Source organism: Nyctereutes procyonoides, unplaced genomic scaffold (genome assembly GCF_905146905.1).
Source record: "Nyctereutes procyonoides isolate TBG_1078 unplaced genomic scaffold, NYPRO_anot_genome, whole genome shotgun sequence".
NCBI classification, from domain to species: Eukaryota; Metazoa; Chordata; class Mammalia; order Carnivora; family Canidae; genus Nyctereutes; species Nyctereutes procyonoides.
In genome coordinates, this window is record NW_026575136.1 from 39,658,161 (window position 1) to 39,684,367 (window position 26,207).

Consider the following 26,207-nt stretch of genomic DNA (forward strand, 5'->3'; position numbering starts at 1 on the left):
ATGGCAGCGCAGGATTCTCCTCGCAGCTGGCTTCCCATTGGCTCTGAGATGTGGGCGGGGCCTCACATTCCTGCCCCTGCCACTAGCTCCACCCCCATTCCATGTAAATGAAGTCAAAGCTCTGGTGAGCCCACGTGATTGGTCACGTGGTGGACGGCGCCCTCGCCCCGCCCCTTCAATGACGTCATCACCCACTCAAACTCTCGAGAGAGTTTGCAGAGATGCTAGTGAGAGGCTGGCAGGCCAGCCCACTGTGGCAGGAAAGGGGTGAGGGGCGGGGGCTCCAACAGGGACCCTCCCCCCACCCCCACTCCAGAGCTTCCAGTCCAGCTTCAGGGAGGGGCCCCAAGGGTCCTGTGGACAGTGCCCAGGGGGGGTCCCATGCATACTCTCCTCTCATTGGCTGGCTGTACTGGCATGCAAATGAGGGCGCGCGTCACTTCCGGAGGCAAATCGAGCGCCATTTTCTCTTTCTGGCCGTGCTGGGAGGAGGGGACGGGGTCGCGCGGGGGTGGGCGCGCGCCGAGGCGGGGGTCCCGCCGCGCGGGGCGGAGGCGGGCGGGAGCGCGGGGCCCCGACGGGCCACGGCGGCGCGGCGAGAGGCGACGGGGGACGCAGCGGCGCTCCGAGCGCCCAGCGGTAGGTACGACCCAGGCCCAGCCCCGCGGCGACGCCCCCGGCCCTGCCTGGCCCAGGCCCGCGGAGTCCCGACGGCGGCCGCGCCCCGCCCAGCCCCGCCCACAGCCCGCGGCCGGCGGCCGCCTCCCGCCTCCTGAATCCTGCGATGTCGTCCCGGCGTGGGGTTCGCGGCCCGGGACGGCGGCCGTCATCCCTCCGCATCACGTGGGCGTCGGGGGTGGTCGCGGGGGGGGCGGGGGCAGGACGCGGCGGGGCGGGGACGACCGAGGGACCGACGGAGGGAGGGAGGGAGGGAGGGCGGGAGGGCGGCCCGCTAGCTCCGCGCAGCCTGTCCCCGGGGCAGCCCGGCGGGAGTGCCCAGGTCGGCCGTGCGGGTCCGGGGGCGCGGAGCTGGGTCCGGGGCGGGCTCCCCTCGCGGGCTCCCCCCGCGCCCCCGGCGCCCAGGGTCCCGCTGCCTCCGCCGAGCCCGCCGACCTGGATGGTGCAGACGGACTCCGTGCGGACCGTGCGCACTTGCATAATCCGAGTCAGGGGTGTTAGACACGGTGTCTGAGTACGAGCGGGAGACCCGTCGGAGTGCTGCCCACACGCGTCCTGATGGGACGGAAGGTGCTCACCGTCTCCTGAGGCCCCGAGGGGCCGGCTGTGGGGGGGAGGGCGCCGGGCTCGGACGCGACCCCCGGGGCGGCAGGGCACGGGGTGCAGGGGTATCCCGCGGAGGCCGCGGTTACCGGGCTGCGGCGGGGTGACAGTCGAGTGCCGTCGGGTGGGCTGGCATCGGGGCCGCTTGCAGGTGGTCCGTCCGCGCGGAGGAGGGCAGAGGGGGCGGGGGGCCGCTGGGGTCTGCGGACGAAGGCGGGCACCCCGGGACACCTGTTAGGGCCGCACCCCGCTTTGCCCGGCGCACTTGCAGCATTGGCGGGTGCTGCGGCCCCGGACCCTGACCCATGTTCCACACCCCGGCTGTCTCGCGGTGTTAGGGCCTGTCTACACGGCCGCTGGGAGGCCGCAGCTCGGTGCCGCAGGATTGTGAGAGTGCAGTGGTGTGCTGCCGTGGTCCTGGTCCGGACGCTTCATTGGATGCTGGTGGTCACGGTGCCTCTGGTCCTCGCCCCGGGGACAGACCACTTAACTACATACAGCTCGTGGTTGTGGACCCAATTGGAATCCAGGACGTGCCCTAACGGACTCTGCTGCTGAGACTGCTGTGCAGTGTGGGTGTTTTTGGCACATCCCTCTCTAACTTCAGTTTCACATGATCTCCCAAGTTCCTGTGAGATGACCTGAACCACTCATTTTTGGAGTGGACTTTTTCCAGAATGAAATGATCTTAAGTGATCTTGATCCTAAAAAACAAAAGAAACTGTAAGTGCTCCCTTGGGAAATCGTATTTTCTTGTGCAGTGAGTGAATTTGGGGGAGGCCCACGTGTATCACCCACTGATAGGAAATGTAAAATTGACCGCTTAGGTGGACAGGGTCGTGCGGCCACCTTCTGCTGCTGTGTCCTAATGAGGAAGGTATGCATTTAACCTGCTTGGGAGCCACAGTAACCATGGTGAGGGAATGGGGTGCTTTCATTTGAGAATCAAAGTTCGTGTTCTCCAGATTCAGGAAAGGACAGACAGTTCCTTGGCCCTACTCCCAAGGCTTCAGCAGGTAACTACAGGGCCTAGTTGCTGACAGCCTCATTTCCTGTCCTCCTGAGAGTTAGCCAGGCTGCAACAGCCTCTGGGAACCAGCCTCTGATGATGCGCCCATCCCCAAACTAGTGCTTCTCAAAGTCCACTAGTGCTCGGATGCTGTGCTTCTCAGAACCCGGTGGTAAGATCCAGTTTCAAGATTAGTGCTTACCATGTGAAGCCATCCTTCTTTGCCTGCAGTAAATGTAGCTTGCTTCCTTGTTTCAGATACAAGTGGGTGATGGTCTTAACCTTGGACAGGTCTGTTTAACAGTCAGCTCTGGGGAAAAGGAGAACCCCAAAGGATGGAGAACAGATGGAACTTTAAGGATGAAATGAAAGCAAGTAGAGTTGAGTGGAAAGCATCTAACAGTGATTTTCATTGAGGCTTGCTCTGGCTGAAGAAGCCAGTGTGGGCTTGAAAGTGACCTTGTGTTTAGTTTTTAGGAACACCCTCACGAGGTGCTTGACAGCTCCTCAGTTAGTCAGGCTGTGGGGCTTGAACTCATGACCCTGAGATTAAGAGTCAGACGCCCAACCTGCTGAGGCACCAGGCGCTCCCAGGTGAGGCTTTTTTTTTTTTTTTTTTTTAATTTTTATTTATTTATGATAGTCACAGAGAGAGAGAGGGGCGGAGACATAGGCAGAGGGAGAAGCAGGCTCCATGCACCGGGAGCCCGACGTGGGACTCGATCCCGGGTCTCCAGGATCCCGCCCCGGGCCAAAGGCAGGCGCCAAACCGCTGTGCCACCCAGGGATCCCCCAGGTGAGGCTTTTGAAGGCTAGAACCCATATGTGCATTTCATTTTTAATAATTTTATAATTTTTAACTTTATTTCTTAGGATTTAATGTTCTTCAATTATAAAGTGCTAAATGATCCTTCAGTCTCTCCTTCTACTGAACCTAAGATATACTTTTGACATAGATGATGAGATTTGGAAAACTCACTCCAAATTAGCTTTTCAGAAACTTTTTGTTTGTACCTCCTGGGAATTCCTCCCTCTTACAGGTTAACCCTTCCTCCCTCTGCCCCACCCATTTGATTCCAGTCTGCCTCTTTGGTTTTATTTACCTTTGGTCAAATATACGGAGACTTTTTTTTCCTTTACCTTGGTCCTTTTTTTTTTTTTTTTTTTTTTTTTTTTTAATTTTTTTTTTTTAGTTTATTTATGATAGTCACAGAGAGAGAGGCAGAGACACAGGCAGAGGGAGAAGCAGGCTCCATGCACCGGGAGCCCGACGTGGGATTCGATCCCTGGTCTCCAGGATCGCGCCCTGGGCCAAAGGCAGGCGCCAAACCACTGCGCCACCCAGGGATCCCTACCTTGGTCCTTTTTTGGTTTTGATCTGTTCACCTAGACTGTCTGGGGCTCCAACTGTAAACCCTCCCACAGCTGTTTTCAACCTTTATGGCGCTTCCCACACGTCTTATGATTCCTGTTTTATTTTTATCTCTTTTGTTCATTTATTGTGAATGCTTGCTGTATGTTATACTCTGTGATCGGCCCCATGCAAAGAAAACATGATTCCTACCCTGGAGGAGTTTAACCTAATAGAAGAAATAGATATATAAATGGATCATTGCAACAGGGTGCCATGCAAGAAGCATAAACTCTGAGGGGCACCAGGCATGCACTGCGGGAAGAGGGGTGACAAGAGGAGTGTAAAAGTGGAATTGCTGACTCACAGATGTTGTTATTTAAAATCTTGGGAAATATGGCCAAACTGCTTCTGAACATGTAGAAATTATGATTTTTCCACTTAGTTTCACTGCTAGTGGATATTATCAATCTTTAAAAGTTACCGTTCTGTTAGTAAGATTGGCATTCGTTATTTTAACCTGATGTTTTTTAACTTGAACTTGATTTTTTTAGTGTGATAGCTTACACATTAAAAAAACTTAGAAATAGTTGCAGACTTATAGAAAGTTGCAAATATAATACAAAGAACTTTTTCTCCTGAAACATTTAAAAGAAATTAGCTAAGCAAGATGCCACATTACCCCAAATATTGTCTGTTTCCTACAATAAGAGCAGTCTCCTACATATCCAGAATAAAACCATCAGAATCAGGAAATGAATAATTATCATCAAATCCTCAGATTCCATTGAAATTTTTCCAGTGTTCCAATAATATTTCTAGTAAAAGAATTAACTTAGAATTGCACATCGTATTTACTCATTTTTAGTCTCTTTCAGCGGGAAACAGTTCTGTAGTTTTCCTTCCATGTATATATATTTTTAAAGTGTGTAATTCATGTCGAATTATATAGTCTAATGAAAGAGCATTTCTGGTACCCTCCAAAAAACCTGTTTTCATTCCCAGCCAACTGCTAACCTACCTTCTATCGCTGTAGTGTTGTCTCTTCTGAATATTTCACATAAGTGGAGTCAGATGATGTGAGGACTTTTGCATCTGGCTTCTTTCACTTAGCATGATGCTTTTGAATTCATTTGTTTTGTGGTGTGTGTGTGTCAGTACCTAGTTTTTTTTTTTTTTGTTTTTGTTTTTAAGATTTTATTTATTTATTCATGAGAGACACACAGAGAGGCAGAGACACAGGCAGAGGGAAAAGGAAGCTCCATGCAGGGAGCCCGATGTGGAACTCGATCCTGGGACTCCGGGATCATGCCCTGGGCTGAAGGCAAGTGGTAAACCACTGAGCCATCCAGGGATCCCCAGTACCTCGTTTTTAATGCCAAGAAGCATTCTGTTGTATGGGTATACCACATTGTGTTTATCCATTTACCATATGAAGGACATTTCAATTTCCATGTTTTGGCTGTTACGAATAGTGCTACCTTGTATGGTCTGGACACTTTCGAATAGTATAGGCTAGTTATTTTGTGCAGTGTCTATTAATTTGGGCTGAGAAGTCTACCAGACTTCTGTGAATTACTCTTCTTCCTTTGGTATTTATTTACTTATTTATTTAGAGGATGAGGAGGGACAGAGAGAGGGGGAAAGAGAGAGTCTCAAGCAAACTCCATGCCCAGTGTGGAGCCTGACTCAGGGCATGACCTCACAACTCTGAGATTATGACCTGGGCTGAAATCAGGAATTGGATGCTTAACCAACTGAGGCACTTACGGCACCCCTTACTTAATTATTAAGTAATTTTAGGGAGGTGCTTGGAAATCATGTACGTATCTCACTCCTCATCAGATTTTCAATATATTTAATTTTTATCACCATGTTGATGATTACCAAATCACGCCGCAATCTTGTAGAATAAAGCATTTGCTTAAAATTCAGTAATTCTTTGAATCTAGAGTTCAGATTGGAGCAGGGGAAATGGCTTATTTCTGTTCCTCATCTAGGAAGACTCAAAGGCTGAGGTGACTTGAGAGCCAGGTGTCTAGAAGTGTCTTCACTTACTTGTCTGGTGGTTGAGGTTGGAACATCTCTGTATGGTCTCTCCATTTGGGCTAATTGAGCTCCCTCATGACATGGTGTCTGGATTCCAGGGTGATGGTGCTCAGAGAGTGAGCAGAAGCTTGCTCTAGTCTTGGAAGTCACATGGCATGACCTCTGTCATACTTTATGGGTTGAGTCAGCCACAGAGTTCTGCCCAAGTTTAAGGGGTGAGGCATAAGTGCCCCACTTTGGGGGAGAATTGTCAAGATCATATATATATTTTTTACAAAAGATTTACTTATTTATTAGAGCATGTGCGGAGAGAGAGGGAGAGGGTGAGAGAGAATGTGAAGCAGTGCCCAGTGCAGTGCCCAGTGTGGGGCTCGATCTCATAACTCCAAGCTCACGACTGAGCCAAAATCAAGAGTCAGAGGCTTGACTGACAGAGCCACCCAGGTGCCCAAGGTCATATTGCAAAAGAGCATGTGGGGTGGGAAGTACTGTTGCATTGTGTTTTGAAAAATTCAGTGCCACAGGTTGTAATCTATTACTGTCATTTATTTTTTGTCCAAATTGTCTCCTATTTGGGTGGTGGGAACTCTTTCTTTCTTTCTTTCTTTCTTTCTTTCTTTCTTTCTTTCTTTCTTTCTTTTCTTTTCTTTTCTTTTCTTTTCTTTTCTTTTCTTTCTTTTTTTTCTTTTCTTTCTTTTTTTCTTTTTTTTTTTAAGACCAGAGAAGGGGCGGGGGTGGGGGGAGAGGCAGGCAAAGATACAGACAGAGGGAGAAGCAGGCTCCATGTAGGGAGCCTGATGCGGGACTTGATCCTGGGACTCTAGGACCACGCCCTGGGCCGAAGACAGACACTAAACCGCTGAGCCACCCAGGGATCCCCAGTGGGAACTTCTTTAAGCTGGTTTCTTTTGAGTCCTTTTGACGTGTCTCACCATTTGTTGAACAACTTGCTTATTTTCTGGTGTAGGACAGTCTTGGCTTGTCTTATCTTTTCCATGCTTCAGCCCTAGAATCAACCATTTTTCTAAGGAGTCCTGGTTCTTTGTGGAAAGTAGTATTTAGAAAGTAAGATCTGGGGTGGGGGGTGCCTGGGTGGCACAGTCAGTTAAACATCCAGCTCTTGGTTTTGGCTCAGGTCCTGATCTCAGGGTCATGATATCAAGCCCGTGTGGGGCTCTGTGCTTGGTGTCTCATCTGCTTGATATTCTCCCTCTGCCCCTCCCTGAACCCACTTGCTCTCATTCTGTCTTTCAAGTAAATAAATAAATCTTTAAAAAAAGAAAAGAAAAGAGTAAGATTTGGGCTATAGGAGTGCTCACTGTTATTGGAGTGTGTAACTGCCTCTAGACTCTCTTAGTAGACAGAACTATGGAATATATATGTACAGGTTTACAACTGTATCTTTTATGTATGTATTAAAAACAATACAGTCACACCTGCATTCTGATCAAGTACCACAGGATTTAGTTTAATTTTATGCCTTTTCAGATACTTTAAAAACAGCTTTATGGAAATATAATTTATAACCATACAGTTCACCTGCTTATTTATTTAAAAAAATATTATTTATTTATTCATGAGAGACAGAGAGAGAGAGAGGCAGAGACACAGGAAGAGGGAGAAGCAGGTTCCATGCTGGAAGCCCGACACGGGACTCGATCCTGGGTCTCCAGGATCAGGCCCTGGGCTTGAAGGTGGCGCTAAACTGCTGAGCCCTCCAGGCTGCCCCAGTTTACCTGTTTAAAGTGTATATGTGTGTGTGTATATATAATTATAGTTCACTGGTGTTTAGTATATTCAGAGAGTTGTGCATACATCACCACAGTTGAGTTTTTAGAACATTGTCATTGTTCTGAAGTCCTGTTCCCCTTACTCATCACCTTCCAGTCCTCCTCAGCCCTAGGTAACTGGGACAACTAGTATTCTTTCTGTCTCCATAAATTTGCCCTGAACACTTTATATGAAATACAACATGTGGTTCTACATGTCTTTCACTTAGCATAATCTTCCTCAGGGGAAATCCACATCATAGCAAACGTGTCAGTACTTCATTTCTTTTTTGGCCAAATATTTCATTGTGTGGATATACCACATTTTATTTATTCATTCATCAGTTGATGGACATGTGGATTGTTTCTACTTTTTGGCTCTTGTGAATAATACTGCTATGAACAAGTTTTTGTTTGAATGCATGTTTTTTTTTTTTTTTTTTTTTTTATGATAGTCACAGAGAGAGAGGGAGAGGCAGAGACACAGGCAGAGGGAGAAGCAGGCTCCATGCACTGGGAGCCCGACGTGGGATTCGATCCTGGGTCTCCAGGATCGCGCCCTGGGCCAAAGGCAGGCGCCAAACCGCTGCGCCACCCAGGGATCACCTGAATGCATGTTTTTAATTTCTCTTGGGTGAAATTGATGGTTCATATAACACCTATATATTTCATCTTTTGAGGAACTGCCAGACTGTTTTCCAAAGTGGCTGCACTGTTTTACTTTAACTACCACAGCATATGAGAGATTCAGTTGCTCCACATCCTTTCCAACACTTGTGTTTTTCCTTTTTTCTTCTTGTTTTTTTTTTTTATATTATAGTCCTCTTAGTAGGTATAAAGTTACATATTTCACTGTGGTTTTGAGTTTCATTTTCCCACAGCTAATGTTGTTTAGCATCTTTTTATGTGCTTAACAGCCATTTGTATATTATTTTTGGAGAAATATTCAAATTTTTGCCCATCTTCTTCTTTTTTTAAGATTTATTATTTTTTTTTAGAGAGTATGAGCAGGAAGGGCAAAGGTGGGGAGAGAGAATCTCAAGCACACTGAGCACAGAGCCTGATGTGGGGCTCCATCTCACGACCCTGAGATCACGACCTGAGCTGAAACCAAGAGGTGGATACTTGACTGGCAGTGCCACCCAGGTGCCCCTCTTTTGCCCATTTTTAAGTTGGGTTGTCTTTTAATTATTGAGTTATAAGAGTTGTTTTCTTTATATATTCTGGATGTAAGTTCCTGATCAGAAATATGATTTGCAAATGTTTCTTCTTGTTTTGCGGTTTCTTTTTTGCTTTTTTTTTTTTCTTTTTGCTTTTTTGATGGTTTCCTTTGAGGTGTAAAAGTGTTATATTCGATGAAATCCAACTTATCTCTTTTTCTTTACTTATTAGTTGGTTTTTGGTGCTTATCTAAGGGTCCATTGCCAAACCCAAGGCCATGAAAATTTATGCCCATTTTCTTTTAAGAGATTCAAAGTTTAAGCTCTTACATGGAGACGTATGATACATTTTGAGTTAATTTTTTTGTGTGATGAAAGGAAAGTCCCAACTTCATTCTTTGGCATGTGGATATGTAGTTGTCCTAGCATAATTTGTTGAAAATTACTCTTTTTTTTTTTTAAGATTTATTTATTTGAGAGAGGATTTGAGCATGCATGTGTGTGAGGTAGGGATGGGCAGAGGGGGAGAGCCTCAGGCAGACTCCATGCCGAGCATGGAGCGTCATGTGGGGCTCCATCTCAAGACCCCAAGGTCACAGCCTGAGCTGAAACCAAGAGTCGGACAACCAACTGGACTGTGCCACCCAGGCACCCTGAAAATTACTTACTAGTTTGCCAGCTCTGTTAAATATGTAGATGTAGATATAGGTACTCAGTTTTCTTTTCTTTTTTCTTTTTTCAAGGAAAAATTAAAAAATGTTTCAAATTCCTGTGGAAAATCTTGACAACATCAGGAAGGTACGAAAAAAGGTGAAAGGCATTCTTGTGGATATTGGGCTCGACAGCTGCAAGGAATTGCTGAAGGTAAGAGTCCATAAGTGAGATTAAGAGAAGACAGTATATCAGTGATGTAGGGTTGGCTTTATGGAGGTGATTTGAGAGTGTTTGAGGAATGAGTAAGGTTCCTCAAGGTGGAAATTGCTTGTATTTCAGATGACTGCTTGAGAGCATCATTAGTTCTTTTTTTTTTGACCATCATTAGTTCTTATTTCAAGGTGCTAAATGGGAAAAATCTGCAGCCAAGAATACTGTCTAGCAAGGCTGTCATTTAGAATAGAAGGAGAGATGAAGAGCTTCCTAGATGAAAACTAACAAGAGTTTGTGACACTAAACCAGCCCTGCAAGAAATAATCTTTTTTTTTTTTTAAGATTTTATTTATTTATTCATGAGAGACACAGAGAGAGAGAGAGAGAGAGAGAGAGAGAGAGAGAGAGAGAGGCAGAGACACAGAGGGAGGAGCAGGCTCCATGCAGGAATCCTGATGTGGGACTCGATCCCGTGCTGGGATCAGTCCCTGGGCTGAAGGCAGCGCTAAACCGCTGAGCCACCTGGGCTGCCTTTTTTTTTTTTTTTTTTTTTTTAAGATTTTATTTATTTATTCATGAGAGACAGAGAGAGAGAGAGGCAGGGACACAGAGCAGAGGGAGAAGCAGGTCTCATGCAGGGAGCCTGACATGGGACTCGACCTTGCATCCCCAGGATTACGCCCTGGGCTGAAGGCGGTGCTAATAGACAGCTGAGCCACCCAGGCTGCCCAAGAAGTATTCTTTTATGTCTTTCTTAAAGTGAGCTATTTTAAGCTATTCAAGTTTTTAAAGTCTTTTTTTTTTTTAATTTTTATTTATTTATGATAGTCACACACACACAGAGAGAGAGAGAGAGAGAGAGGCAGAGACATAGGCAGAGGGAGAAGCAGGCTCTGTGCACCAGGAGCCCGACGTGGGATTCGATCCCGGGTCTCCAGGATCACGTCCTGGGCTAAACCGCTGCGCCACCCAGGGATCCCTATTCAAGTTTTTAAAAGTTACTTTTAGGTGGTGTTTTTTATAGTTACTAGTTATCAAATATGTTTGTTTTTGATCTTCGAAGGGAATGTGTTGAATTATTTGTTATTTTAGCCGAAGCAGACCCTGACTTAACTCCCTAGATGGTTGGAGTAATTACCAAATGGGGATTCATGTGATGGGGCTTTTCTGCTTTGTGAATTTAATATATGTAATTTTAACAAAAGTTTAAAAATTAAGGTCACATACTCTGATAAGTTATGTTCTTTTAATTTTCTCCTTTCTTATTAACTTGAGGCTCTATTGCCAGCTATATATTTTCAAGTTAAGAAATAGAAATTGTGGAGTGAGGCTTGATGTGTATTCTTAAAGCCATTGGTAGTTCTGTGCATGTTTGTTTTATTCATAACTATCGAAATAAGGACCGTGTCTACTTTGACTTTTGTTTTTAGACTTGTGAACAATTCAGTTCACAGTATTGGCCTCGGAAGGGTTTGGTTTCTTAATTTTCAAATCTCAGACTTTTAGCCAGATTGATTTTATTTATAAAAAGGTGGCCTAATACTGAAAGACTAATAATTACCAGGATCCTCATTAATGGCCAGAATTTATTTTTGCCCTCATGTAGACAAATACTAATTTCTAAAAGGTTGCAGGTAATTTTCTGTTGAGACATTGCCACCTCAGAGAGCTCTTCCCTCTGAAATGCTGCCTTCACTGTGCTCTCCTGGCTTACCAACTCTGTTGTACTTCAGAGCTCTCATGGTACCTGATATTATTTTATTATCTTTCTCCCCCACTTGAATGAAAGAAGACAAGGACCTCTTGTTTTGTTCATCGATGGTATTACCTGTGATCAGAATTATGGTCTGGCGCATAGGTGTGTAACAGATACATCTATATTTTTAATAAATATTTTTTGAATGAACAAAAATAGAAACAGTACTTTTAATAACAGACTATGACTGAAAGTCCATTTGCAAATAAAAGGATGGGGGAGATATAAGTGGAAACCTTGGGTAGATCATACTGCTTAGGAACAGTCTTACAGTGAGAGAACCTTGGAGTTCTTTGCATCTCTGTTTATTTTATTTTATTTATTTTAATAAATTTATTTTTTATTGGTGTTCAATTCGCCAACATAGAATAATACCCAGTGCTCATCCCATCAAGTGCCCCCGTCAGTGCCCGTCACCCAGTCACCTCCCCCACCCCCCCCGCCTACCTCCCTTTCTACCACCCCTAGTTCGTTTCCCAGAGTTAGGAGTCTCTCATGTTCTGTCTCCCTTTCTGATATTTCCCACTCATTTTTTTCTCCTTTCCCCTTTATTCCCTTTCACTATTTTTTATATTCCCCAAATGAATGAGACCATATAATGTTTGTCCTTCTCCGATTGACTTATTTCACTCGGCATAATATCCTCCAGTTCCATCCACATCGAAGCAAATGGTGGGTATTTGTCATTTCTAATGGCTGAGTAATATTCCATTGTATACATAAGCCACATCTTCTTTATCCATTCATCTTTTGGTGGACACTGAGGCTCCTTCCACAGTTTGGCTATTGTGGACATTGCTGCTAGAAACATCGGGGTGCAGGTGTCCCGACATTTCACTGCATCTGTATCTTTGGGTAAATCCCCAGCTGCATCTCTGTTTATAAGTCATTTTATGCATGAGGTTTAAGAAAGCAAGGCCATTATTTGGAGACAAAATTAAGCAGATAAATAGGAGACATAGTCCAGGGATGCCTGGATGGCTCAGCAGTTGAGCGTCTGCCTTCAGCTCAGGGCGTGATCCCAGGATCTGGGATTGAGTACCACATTGGGCTCCCTGCAAGGAGCCTGCTTCTCCCTCTGCCTCTCTCTCTGTGTCTCTCATGAATAAATAAATCTTTAAAAAAAAAAAAGAGAGAGAGAGAGAGAGAGACATAGTCCATTAGTAACAGATAAGTCTTATAAAGTTCCTGGACCCAGTTCTGATACAACACCAGGGGTTCTGGTTTCCCAAGTGTGGAAGCTCACCAAAGCAGGGAATAAAATTCTTACTGAGGCTTCATTAGTAGAATTGATTAAGTCATTGGCTGATTCAACCTCCAGCCCCCCTCCCTTCCCCAGAAGGCTCCAATCCTCAAATAATGTGATCGGTCCTCTGGGGAACCAACTGTATGTACCCTTGGGTACATACAACAGAATGACCCCCTTGGGCAGGGTCTACAAGTCACCTTTATGGTTTTGAAGCATTTTCAGGAACTCTGAATGAAGACCACATTTATCTGAGAAATATTTAATCATCTGAATGACCTTATAAGTAATTTTTTATAACTTTCTTATAAATCATTTTATTGCAGCAAGTACATGTATTGAAGTAGTATTTGTAGAGAATATATAAATAAGCTAAGAACACAAGTGTATGTATATAGATACAGGGTATTTCAAATGATAATATATGGGAACCTCCTATAGTGGTGCCTGGCATGTGGTGTACATGGTGATGCTCAGAAAGCGAACCCTGAAGATATCAGACTGAGAGTACCCTTAGGTCACTGGGATGCCTTGTTTTTAATCTTGCCTTTTATTTTAATCTTGTCTCTTAGCTAATTATGTGCCCTTGGGCAAATCAGTTCCTCTTTAGGCCTTTGGGCCTGTGTCCTTACTCCAGTGAAGGACTGTAGAGATGAGGGCACTAGGGTCGTTACCCAGGAGAGGGAGGCAGTTGAGCAGGAGCTCAGAGACACACTGGCAGAACTGTCACTTCTGGCTTGGGGGGCTTGTGTGGCCTTTAGGGAGGTGAGATTGGAACTGTTTTTGTTTTTAAAGAACGAGTAGGATTACCTAGTGGAAAGAATTAGAAAGGGTATTCCAGGAATCTGGAATTTAAAACCACAACCAAATTGATCAATCCACATCAAACCAGGCCGAGTGAACTCAGAAACACATTACCCTTTAACCAGATTAACCATTCTCATTTTATTCTGTTTGGTTTAACGTTGGCTCACTTGTGTGTGTGTGTGTGTGTGTGTGTGTGTGTGTGTGTGTGTGTAATACTTCACATGTGTGATTTCTAAGAATAAGGACAGTCTCTTACGTTAACACAGGGTGATTGTCAGCTCAAGTAAACTGGTATTTTTATCTTGTCTGATCATTTATAGCTCCTCCAGGTCCATGATGGGCCCAGTCTAGGAGCAGGCATGGCCTTTAGTTGTCATGTCTTTCTTGCATCTCCTTGAATATGAATTCACTTTTTGAATGGAATTCTGTTCCAAAATTGGTTTTGTTTTATTCTTAGATAAAACATCAGTAATAACTAAAGTTTTTCATCCTAGTGTCCTTGTTTTTGACTTTGTATAGAAAATATTCCTCACTGACTTTTGCTTCCTTATTAGTCAGCCTAAGAATGTGTTTACTCATCTGAATTTGTTCAAGGCTTGTTTACTTTCTTGACTGTGCTGACATAGAAGCGTACATACTTCTCAAGGGAAAATTGAGAGATTTAGGGACGCCTGGGTGGCTCAGTGGTTGAGCATCTGCCTTTGGCTCTGGGCGTGATCCCGGTCTCGGGATCAAGTCCCACGTCGGGCTCCCTGTGAGGAGCCTGCTTCTCCCTCTGTCTGTGTCTCTGCCTCTCTCTCTGTGTTTCTCATGAATAAATAAATAAAATCTTAAAAAAAAAAAAAGAAAATTGAGAGATTTGAACGGTGTACAACTATTAGGTTAGTTAAACTCTTAGGTTAAGTGTTGCAAATTCTTTTGGGGGAAAGTTTTTTTTTTTAAAACTATAGTTCTGTGTTTTATAAAATTGTTTAAAATTTAAGCTATGTGAAGTTCAGTTTAGAAAAATAAGAAAATATATGCAGAAACATGGATACAAGAAGACTCATTTGTAAGCCGTTACCCAAAATCTCCCCCATTGTTAATATTTTTGTATGTCTATCTAGATTTTTTTTTTATAAGTGGGAGAGATCAAACTAAGATACTAGCTTTGTTTTGTCTTTTCACTGAATTTCATATTAAGAATTATTTTCGGGATCCCTGGGTGGTGCAGTGGTTTAGCACCTGCCTTTGGCCCAGGGCACGATCCTGGAGACCCGGGATCGAATCCCACGTCGGGCTCCCGGTACATGGAGCCTGCTTCTCCCTCTGCCTATGTCTCTGTCTCTGTCTCTCTACCTTTGTGACTATCATAAATAAATAAAAAAAAAAAAAGCTTAAAAAAATTCTCTAAAAAAAAAAAAGAATTATTTTCCATGTCAGATGCATTTGTTCCTAATCCCCCAGAGTATTTAGAATTTCTTGGTTTCAAGCAGCAGAAACCAACACTAGACCAAGTTGAGCAACAGGGAATTTACTGGCAGACTGGGGCTTCCAGGAATGGAAGGAGCTGAGGGAACACCTGTCCATGCTGCTTTCTACTTCTTACCCAGCCAGCATTTCAGATTTCAGTGAGATGTCACTCTGCCTTCTCTAATTGTCCCAAGAGTTAGGACCTCAGATTTTAGGCTATACAACTCTTGTTGAAAGCCTCTCTGAGAAAAATGAACTTGAGGGAAGAGAGACTCTTCCAAGAACCTTATCTTCTTTTTTAAAAGTAGTTCTAAACCCTGCTACTCATTAGAGTCTCTTGATTTTTTTGAAAGTTAACACTTGGTCAGTTAAATATGGGCTGGCTCTTTAGTTTACAGGGTGTTGGGCACAGTGAAAATGTGGACCTGCGCTGGCCCACAGGCCTGTTGTCCCAACCCACAGCATGTGGGCGGCTCCCAAGGGAGAGGAGCCTCTGTGCTGGGATGCTTATGGTACCTGGAGCCTGGCAGGGTTCCAGGTCCCCACCTTGCCTCCTTCCCTGCCCCAGCCTGTGCTAGGCTGCCATGGGAGGTGACCGTGGGATGTGGACTTCCTGACAGTGTGCTAATTGCCCCACGTTGTGGAGGACAGAGGGAGTGGTTGTAGGATGGGGGCTGAGAGGAGGGTGTTGGGTGAGTGGGAGACAGAGCAGGGACAGAATCTTTCCCAGGAATACTGGAGGGTAGGACCATGCATGAGCTGGAGCTCCAAGCTCCTAAAATGTGCTCATGGTCTTTTTTTTTAAATTTATTTATTCATGAAAGAGACCAAGAGAAGCAGAGGGAGAAGCAGGCTTCCCACAGGGAGCCTGATGTGGGACTCGATCCTAGGACCTTGGGATCATGACCTGAGCTGAAGGCAGATGCTCAACCACTGAGCCACCCAGGTGCCCCAGTGGTGCTCTATTATCCTATTAGAGTTTAACTTAAATGTAAAATTATTAACAATTTCAAGATGGTGAAAACAGAGTGTTAAACCCTGGCTGCACTAGGCCTGTGTCCCTGGAGTCAGCCCTCGCTGGTGTCAGACCCACAACTCTGGGATCATGACCTGAGCTGAAGGCAGACACTTCACCAATCGAGATACCCAAGTGCCCCAGATTTTTTTTTAATATTTAATAATTTAGTTTACTTAACCATATATTAAAAATATTTCAGTATGAAATCAATATAAAGTAAGTAATGAAATATGTTGCTTTTTTCTCTAATATCTTCCAACCATATTTAAAGATGTTTTTATTAGAATAAAATATATATAATAAAGAATTTGCCATCTTTCCCATTTTTAAGTACACAGTACATTAGCGTTAATCATATTCACACTGTTTTGTGACTATCTGCACTATCTGTAGTTGACGCCTGCACATCCAGGAGGGCTAGGGGCACCAGCCATCTTTTCTCTGCACACTCAAACCTGGATATAACTTTAGACTCCCCCAAACTTAACTACTACTAGTCCACTGTTGCCCAGAATCCTTACTGACAGCATTGGCAGTCAGCACACATATGTTATATGTGTGATATACTGTCTTCTTACGATAAAGTAAGCTAGAGAAAAAAAAATTTTTTTTAAAGATGTTATTTATTTATTCATGAGAGACACAGAGAGAAGCAGAGACACAGGCAGGGGGAGAAGCAAGCTCTATGCAGGGAGCCCAATGTGGGACTCGAACCCAGTAATCTGGGATCATATCCTGAGCCAAAGGCAGGTGCTCAACTGCTGAGCCACTGAGGCATCCCTAGAGAAATAATGTTAAGAAATCATAAGAGCTGGGATCCCTGGGTGGCGCAGTGGTTTGGCGCCTGCCTTTGGCCCAGGGTGCGATCCTGGAGACCCGGGATCGAATCCCACGTCGGGCTCCCGGTGCATGGAGCCTCCTTCTCCCTCTGCCTATGTCTCTGCCTCTCTCTCTCTCTCTCTCTCTCTCTCTCTGTGACTATCATAAATAAATAAAAATTAAAAAAAAAAGAAATCATAAGAGAAAATATGTTTATGAAACTTATGTATATTCATTGAGAAAAAAATCTGTGTAGAAGTGGACTCATGCAGTTCAAACCTCTGTTGTTTAAGAGTCTGCTGTGTTCCCAAAGTTATCACCTCAAACTAAGCATGAGATAGTCCCTGTCCACCCGTCCAACCCGCCCCCCCCCAACCCCCCAGCCCCTGCTAACCCGTAATCTACCCTAGCTCCACGGTTGGCCTGTTAGGGATGTTTCATGTAAGCGTAGTTCTTTTGTGTCTGGCTTATTTCACTTATGTTAATGTTCTCAAGCTTCATCCATGTTGTAGCATGTCTCAAAATGTAATTCCTTTTTATGGCTAAATCGCATCCGTTGTATGGATACACCACATTTTGTTGAACAGCTCATCTCTTGATAGACATTTGGGTTGATCCCATGTTTTGGCTTTTGTGAAGGATGCTACAGTGAACTTTGGCATACAAGTATCTATTTGAGCCTGTTTTCAGTTTTTTTTAGTATATACTTAGGAGTACAATTGCTAGGTCATGTGATAATTTCATATTTAGCTTTTTGAGGAACTACCAACCTGTTTCCATGCTGGCTTCAGCCTTCTCCACTCCTGTCAGCAGAGAGTGAGGACTCAACTTTGTCCACGTTCCTGCCAACACTTGCTATTTTCTCCCTTTTTTCATCTTCCTGTTTCTCTCCCTGCTTGTTTGCCATCTGGTGGCTAAGGATGTTGAGCATCTTTCATGTACTTTTTGGTCATTTGTATTTCTTAAGAGATTTCTGTTTAAATCCTTTGCCCAGTTTTTAATTGGATTATTTGTCTTTCCATTGTTGAATTGCAGTTATTTTGGATATTAAACTCTTATTAGATGTGATCTGCAGATATTTTCTCCTATTCTGTTGGTTTCTTTTGAGTTTCTTTTTTTTTTTTTCTAAGATTTTTTAAAAATTTATTGATGAGAGAGAGAGAGGCAGAGGGAAAAGCAGGCTCCATGCAGGGAGCCTGAGGGTGGGACTTGATCCCAGGGCCCCGGGATCATGCCCTGAGCCAGAGGCAGACAGACGCTCAACCGCTGAGCCACCTAGGCGTCCCTCTTGACTTTCTTGATAGTATCTTTCAATGCACAAAAATTTTAAATTTTGATAAAGTCCAGTTTACCTATTTTTGTTATTGTTGCTGGTACTTTTTATAGCATATCTGAGAATCCATTACCAAATCCAGTCATGAAGATTCTTTTGTATGTTTTCTTCTAAGAGGTTTATGGTTGTATTTCTTTTCGTTTAAATTGTTGAACCAAAAAAAAATTGTTGAACCATTTTGAATTAATTTTTGAATGTGTTGTGAAGTAGGAGTCCAGCTTTGTTCTTTTGCCTGTGGAAATTCAGTGTTCCAGTACCATTTGTTGAAGAGACCATTTTCCGCTCATTGAATGGACTTGGCATCCTTGTCAAAAATCATTTGGCCTTGGATGTTTGGGTTTATTTCTGCTGTCTCTTCTATTCCATCACTCTGTATGTCTGTCCTTTTGCTGGTACTACACTTTTTTTTTTTTTTGAAGATTATATTTTTAAGTCATCTCTATACCCAACCTGGAGCTTAAACCCACAGCTTCAAGATCAAGAGTCACATGCTCTGTAGAATGAGCCAGCCAGGTGCCCCTACACTAATCATTATTTTACCTTTGTAGTACGTTTTGAAAAGTGTGAATCTTCCAACTTTATTATTTTTTTTCTTTGAGTATTGTTTTGGATATTTGGGACCCCTTGCAGTCCCATATGAATTTGAGGATTGAGTAATCCATTTCTGCAAAAGAGACTTGGAATTTCGTTAGGGATTGTGCTATAGGTCACTTTGGGTAGTACTGATATCTTAACAATATCCACACCCATGAATATAGAGTGTCTTTCTGTTTATTTAGGTATTTATTCTTGGTTCCTCACTGTATCATATTTCTTTCTTTGCTGCCCTGTTCAGAGTGACCATTTCTGAGGGTGACCCTACACTTAAGTTCTGTGCATCAAGTCAGATATTAGATTGAGACATTAAATCAGTGCTTACAAATTGTCATGTCCTGAACCCACCCTTGATGGCAGGCATGCTTTAGAGACCTATGTATGTATAAAGAGATGTTCAAAAGTTTATTTTTTTAAATTTTTTATTTATTTTTTAAGATTTTATTTATTTATTCATGAGAAAGAGAGGGGTGGGGGGCAGAGGGAGAAGCAGGCTCCATGCAGGGAGCCTGATGTGGGACTTGATCCTGGGTCTCCAGGATCACACCGTGGGCTGAAGGCGGCGCTAAACCGTTGGGCCACCGGGGCTGCTCAGATGTTCAAAAGTTTAACCTGTTTCTACATCTTATCTATAAAAGCATATTGAAATGTTTTTAGTATCTTCTATTTATTTCCTAATAATTTTTTTCTAACTAGCTCTTTTTTTTTTTTCCTGCAACTGGTGTTGGAAAGCACTGCTTCCTTTAAATCTTCCCTTATCTCTTCTGTGACAAAACATTGCTGTCTTTCTTCTTTTCCAGTATTTTCTTATGAAAAATTTAAGCCTAAAAGAAAACCCAACTATCTACCACCTAATTTCTGTAAAATCAACATTACATAGATGTGTGTGTGTATATATATAAATCATCATCTGTAAGTTACATATATGTATACATAAACTATGTATGTTTAAGAATTATGTATTTGTATTTAGCCCATCATTCTATCTTATTTTTTGATGAATTTCAAAGAAAGTTGCAGCAGCAGTACATTCTACCCTTGTACTCTTTCAGTATGTGTCAGTAGAGTTTAGTGTTAGTTTTTTTGGGAGGGGGAAGGAATTTATATGCTGTGAAATGCACTTAAGTTTTTGCAGGTGATGATTTTTGATGTGCAAATCCTACTGTAATACAAGTCTCCCATCAGGATAGAAGACAATTCCATCAGTCTGGAAGGTTTTCCTCAAGCTCTGTTCTAGTCAGTCCCTGCCCCCACTCCATGGCTACCAGTGTTCTGAAATTTTGTACTATGGAATAGATTTGCCTCTTTTACAGTTTTATGGGAATGAGATTTCGATGTACTCCTGTGAAAGATTCTGTGTGGTTGCAGTACTCCATCACATGAACGGATTAGTTTATTGGTCCTTTCTCTTGGTGGTGGACACCTAGGCTGTTCCCACTTTTGGTTATTATGAATAAGCTTCTCCTTATGAATATTCTTATAGAAGTATTTTTGAGAACATCTGTTTAGTTTTATAGGAAATGGCCATTGTATGATTCCACACTCCCTCCAGTAGTGTGAGGGTTTCACTTGTACCCCTTACCATTTGGTAGTGTTGGTTTTTAAAAAATCTTTGAAATAGAGTTTACAGTAGCAGTAAGAATGTTCATGATGTTAGCCAACGATGTCATTGTTAGCTGCCTGTTCTTCATAGATCCCTCTTTCAGGGTTAGGAAGTTCCTACCTTGGTGAAAGAGATTTTTCTGTGTCGAGATAATTATCTTTTTAAAGCCTAATATAGTGAATAGCATAGTTTGATTTTCTTTTTTAAAAATAAACTGTTAGGGTTCCTGGGTGGCTCAGTGGTTGAGTGTCTGCTTTCGGCTCAGGTCGTGATCCTGGGGTCCCCAGATCAAGTCCTACATTGGGCTCCCCACAGGGAGCCTGCTTCTCCCTCTGTCTCTGCCTCTCTCTGTGTGTGTCTCATAAATAAATAAAATATTTTATTTATTTATATAAACAAATAAAGATTTTATTAATTTATTCATGTGCTCAACCACTGAGCCACCCAGGCGTCCCTAGGTAAAATCTTTAAAAAACAAACAAACTGGGGATCCCTGGGTGGCTCGGCAGTTTAGCGCATGCCTTTGGCCTGGGGCACGATCCTTGAGTCCCAGGATTGAGTCCCACGTCGGGCTCCCTGCATGGAGCCTGCTTCTCCCTCTGCCTGTGTCTCTGCCTCTGTCTCTCTCTATGTCTATCATGAATAAATATAATATTAAAAACAAACAAATAAACTGTTAAAGCAATCTGTATTCCTGGGAGAAATTCTTAGTTCTTTTTATATGTTGATTTGCAAAATTTTTGTTAAGGATTTTTGTATCTATTTTTTTTTTTATTTTTGTATCTATATGCATGAGTGCTGTGGTGTGTAGTTTTATTTTTTTGTAATATCTTTGTCTAGTTTTGGTGTCAGGATAATTGTGGCCTCAGAATGAACTGGGAATTGTTTCTTCCCCTTTAGATTTTCCAGAAGTTTGTCAATTGATAATGTTTCTTCTGCAAATGTTTAGTGGAATTAGTAACAAAGCTATCTAGCGTTGGAGTTTTCTTTGTGCAAAGTTTTGTTTTTGTTTTATCTTTTAGAGAGAGAGAGAGAGAATGACTGGGGGAATTGGCAGGGGGAGAGTCTCCAGCAGACTCCCTGATGAATGTGGAGCCCCACATGGGTCCCGAGATCACGACCTGAGCTGAGATCAAGAGACAGACACTTAATTGACTGAGCCACCTAGGCACCCACTTTGTGGGAAGTTTTTTTTTTTTTTTTTTTTAAGATTTTATTTATTAGAGACACAGAGAGAAAGAGAGAGAGAGGCAGAGGGAGAAGCAGACTCCATGCAGGGAGCCCGACGTGGGATTCGATCCTGGGTCTCCAGGATCATGCCCTGGACTGAAGGCGGCGCTAAACCGCTGAGCCACCGGGGCTGCCCTGTGGGAAGGTTTTTAACCATGAATTCAATTTCTTGACCAAGTAGCAGCCTATTATGTTATCTAATTTTTTTTGAGTGAGCTTTGGTAGTTTGTCTTCTTTGTGGAATTTATTCATTTCAGCTTAAGTGGTCAGATTTATTGGCATAGAGTTGTTCCCATCATTTACTTATCTGTAGGAACTGTAGTGACTTTGTTATGGGGCTTTGTTTCCTCAGCACTTAATGCTCTAAGTTTCCCTTTATGTGTTGCTTTAGAAGCATCCTACAAATTTGATTTACTGTGTTTCCACTTTTACTTAGTTTTAAGATATTGTCTACTTTTGCTCGTGATTTCTTCTTCTATCCATGGATTAGAAGTATGTTGTTTAATATCTAGAATTTGGGGATTTTCTAGGCATCTTTAGTTCCAGATTTCTGTTTCAATTTGGGTTAGTTAGCCATACTTAATGATTATTTTAGTCCTTTTAAATTTATTGAGACTTTCTGGCTCTGATAAGGTCTGTGTTGGGAATGTTTCACGTGTGTTTGCTGGTGTTGGGTGGAGATGTCTGTTAGTGTTAGGTCAGGTGTCTGGTCCTCTCCATCTTTCCTGTTTTTTCTGGAAGTGTTCTAACACTCACTGTGCAAAGAGGGGCATTGACATCTCCAACCATCAATTTGGATTTGATTCTTTACCTTTTCAGTTCAATAGTTTTTGCCTCATGTACTTACTCTGAAGTGCATACTTGTTTGGATTGCTTTGTTCTGCTAATAAATTGATCCTATTGCCATTATGAAGTGACTTCCTATCCATTTTGATATTCTTTTTTTCCTCCATGAAACCTAGTTTGTGTGATGTAATGTAATTTCCTCCAGCTGTCTTTTGATTAGGGAGAGTGACCTGACCCATCTCTTTCCATCTTTTTATCTTTAACCTGTCTGTGTCTTCATATTTAGAGTGAGATTTCTGTAGGTAGCATATAATTGGGTCTTGTTTTATGTGCCTCTACATTTCAGTATTGAGACCAGGGAGGGTGGCTTGCTGTCTGTTTTGTAGATAGACTTTCTTGGAATGTAGCCATGCTTGTTGGTGTTTATGGCTACTCTTGTGCATGGTGGTGGCACTGAGTGGTTGTGAGAGCAGAGCCCTCAGTATTTACTAACTGCCCTTTACCATAGGGGGAGTTTCCTGCCCCTGTTAATTTCGTGTTAAGTCATGGTTATTGATAGGTTTGGGTTTCAGTGTCCTGTCTCGCTGTTTACTAGTCTTTTCTGTTTTTTTATTCTGTCTCCGCTTTCTTTTGGTTTGACTATTTTTTATGATTCCATTGTATCTCCTTTATTGGCTTATTAGCTCTGTGTGTTTACCTTTCTGATATACTGCTTCACATTTAAGAACCCTACAAGGGGCACCTGGCTGGCTCTCGTCAGTGGAATGTGTGACTCTTGATCTTGGGGTTATGAGTTTGGGCCCAATGTAGGGGTTAGAGATAACTTAAAAAATAAATAAAAATAAAAAAGAACCTTACAATACTAGGCTTCCGTTTCCCACTCTAGCCTTTGTGTTGCTGTTACCATACATTTTCTATATATGTTATAGACCTCAGAATACATTATTTCCAATTTAAATCCTTATAATAATTTGTACTTTTCTGTAGTTCTGAATGGACTCGGTAAGCAGTGTATTAGGATAGGCATATTTGTTTTTTTTTAATTTATTTTTTATTTTAATTTTTTAAAAATTTATTTATTTATGATAGTCACGGGGGCGGGGGCAGAGACACAGGCAGAGGGAGAAGCAGGCTCCATGCACCGGGAGCCTGATGTGGGATTCAATCCCGGGTCTCCAGGATCGCGCCCTGGGCCAAAGGCAGGCGCTAAACCCCGCTGCGCCACCCAGGGATCCCCAGGATAGGCATATTTGAAGGCAATTGTTATATTATTATCTGGCTTAACTAATTTTTTATGTTACAAGTCTTTAATTATTATAAAAATTGCAATATAATCTGTAAAAGTTAGAAAATACAGGTGGTCATTTCTTTAGAAAATAAAATTCAAAATGCCATACTCCTACCTGTTAACATCTTGTTCAGTGTCTTCTTTGTGTGTGTCATGAGCCACAGTGAGCTCATATTGATGATGCTTTTGTAGTACTTTTCAGTTACCTTCCATCCTTGTGTCATTAAATGTCTTTTTTATCTGACAGTCCATATTCATGTCTCCAATGTCCCCAAATGTGTTTTACACTTGGTTTGTTTAACTCAGGTTCAGTGTGAACTGCATTGCATCTGGTTTTTTGGTTCTCAGTGTCATGTCCTGTCTGACCCATCTCCTCACCACTTTCTGTTGTGTTGTCCACTTCCTTGTCCACACAACAGGGCTGATTCTGGGTATCCTTGGTCAGGCACACACTGGGACCTCCCACTTCATATTCTCTGGCAAATCCTCCCAGGTGCTTGCCAGTGACGGAAGACGGTGTTCACTCGTGCAGCTTTGCTCTTCTCATCTGTTTACTACTTATAAAACTGTAATTTTTAACTATAATTTAAAAACTTTAATTTTTACTTAGATCATTTCAGCCTTTTCCTCCATTTTTATGCTTTATGAGTGCTCTGCCACAGTTTGCTCATGGGCTGTGTTTTCATTTTACTTTCCCATGCAGATTTCTTAGGAGCTAAAATAATCCCTTCAGGTTATTAAATATTTCCTTCTCTTGAAATTGCTTAACGATCTCTTTTTCTCCCCTTTTAAAAGGACCTTAAAGGCTTTGACCCAGGAGAGAAGTACTTTTTTAACACATCGTGGGGAGATATTTCTCTCTGGGAACCTTCTGGAAAGAAAGTGGTATGTATTTTTGTATTTGATTTTTATATTTCCTCAGAAGTTGGGGGTAAGTGTTGGTTCAATTCTGAGGAACATCCCACGTGTTGGGATCATGGATGTATAAGGGGAGGCATGTAAAGTTCAGGGAAGGAGAACCAACAACAAATGCTTTATAGTATAGAGTCATTGTTACTTTGAGAGTTTTCTGTGTCTAAGGTTGATAATGAGATACAGTGAAACTATGATTTGTTGATCATAAGATGGCCACTCATGCAAGAAGGGCCTTGGATTTATCACTCTTCTGAGGAAAAAGAATTGCTGTGTCATTACGTATGATGAAGGTTCATCCTGGTTTCAGGAGGCTTAATTAAAAATATCTTTGAGATGAAAAACACAATTTATGATAATTTGAGACATCACACCTAAGCAGATTCAAGCTAAATTCTTTAATAGTGTTTTTTTCCTGGAAAACCGTTCCTACCACCCAGCCCTCCATAACATCAGCACCTTCATCAGTACCAAACTCCGCATGTCCCAGATTTGACTCTGCCACCTGTCCACTTTCTTCTCTCCCTCCATTCGTCCAAGCCATGTTGGCCTTGGGACTTTGGGCTTTAAAAAGATTTTCCTATTACTAGTCAATCATTGCTGTGTCACAGATTTCTTTAAAAGCATTTCTGTTGCCAACTGTCCTCATGAGTTGTACTTTTCTGCCTCTGTTTTGTGTCCCACCTGTTGGTGTCCTACCCTCCTTGACCCACCACACCCCTCTTTACCACCAGACACAAGATGCCCCCTTGATTTGGTTATTCTGCTTGGAACAGCACATGGCTGTTCAGATATGCCTTTTGCTTTGAGGACCTTGACGTCATGAATCTTTTCTTACATGTCATTGATTTTCCTCTTCTGAATTCTCAGAAAATCCCAAAAGGTAACATGCAGTATAATAGATAATTTGAGCTTTTCTTTTTTTTTCTTTTTTTTTTAAGATTTTATTTATTCATTCATGAGAGACAGAGAGGGAGGGAGGCAGAGAACACAGGCAGAGGAGCCTGACATGGGACTCGATCCTGGGTCCCCAGGATCACGTGCTGGACTGAAGGCTGCGCTAAACCGCTGAGCCACCCAGGCTGCCCTAATTTAAGCTTACATCAAGAAACACTTTTTGAGTGCCTGGTACAAATAGGTTCAAGTTAGTTTTTTTCCCTTAAGGGGGCTTGTTTTTTGGGGGGTGAATAGGGCCTCAGCATAAAGTGTTAAATGACCATATGAAATAGTAGAGATTGAATTTGTTGATTAGGTTCCATATTTGGAAACACCACCCCTGCCCAATGAGGTAGGGACTGTGCTGTCTGCTAGTTCAGCACCTCCTCTTCGTTCAGGAGGCGGCAGAGATGTGCGCTCCTGCTGGAGCATGTGGCTGCAATGAGGTTCTTAAGGGCTCTGAGAACAGAGATTTGCTAGATGTTTGGATTTTGGGGACCGAGACATGCTAAGGTTCTAGCAGGTGACAGAGCTGAGTTAGCATGGGACATAAGGAAGCAGCCACAGGCTGATGGGGATGGTGCCCAGTCCAGGGTGAGGGTTTCTGCTGGCACCCAGTCCTCCTCACTGCACTGTTGTGCATCTGGCCCCGGTCATCTTTCTTCCTCTGTTGCCAGGAGGGCCCAGCTCTCATACTCACCTTGTTCTGAATGATCACTCTTCCTAGGGCTTTCGCAGGGGACTTTGATGGGAACATAGGCTTTCATTTCTTCCGGGTAAGGGCCTAGGATTGAAATTGTTGGACTCTATATGGTAAACAAGTGTATATTTATCTTTATTTTTTATTTATTTATTTTTTATATTTATCTATATAACAGACTGCCAAACTGTTTTTCAAAGTGACTATACTATTTTGCTTTTCCCTGATGTGGTGTGGGTGA

General features: G+C 42.9%; 1 protein-coding gene across 11 annotated transcripts in view; it reads left to right on the forward strand.

Annotated features, from left to right (window-relative positions):
- Positions 1–559: 559 nt before the first annotated feature.
- Positions 560–26,207, forward strand: part of ADNP2 (ADNP homeobox 2) — a 32,610-nt gene continuing 6,962 nt past the window's right edge. For 2 of the 11 annotated variants that reach the window (XM_055303034.1, XM_055303035.1), the window contains exon 1: positions 24,225–24,303. Coding sequence is in view for 8 of the 11 variants with exons in the window: in XM_055303026.1 (XP_055159001.1) it covers positions 9,376–9,483; positions 24,214–24,303 (198 nt within the window). In the remaining 3 variants the exon portion in view is untranslated. The other 9 variants (XM_055303028.1, XM_055303027.1, XM_055303032.1 and 6 more) reach the window with 9 other exon arrangements.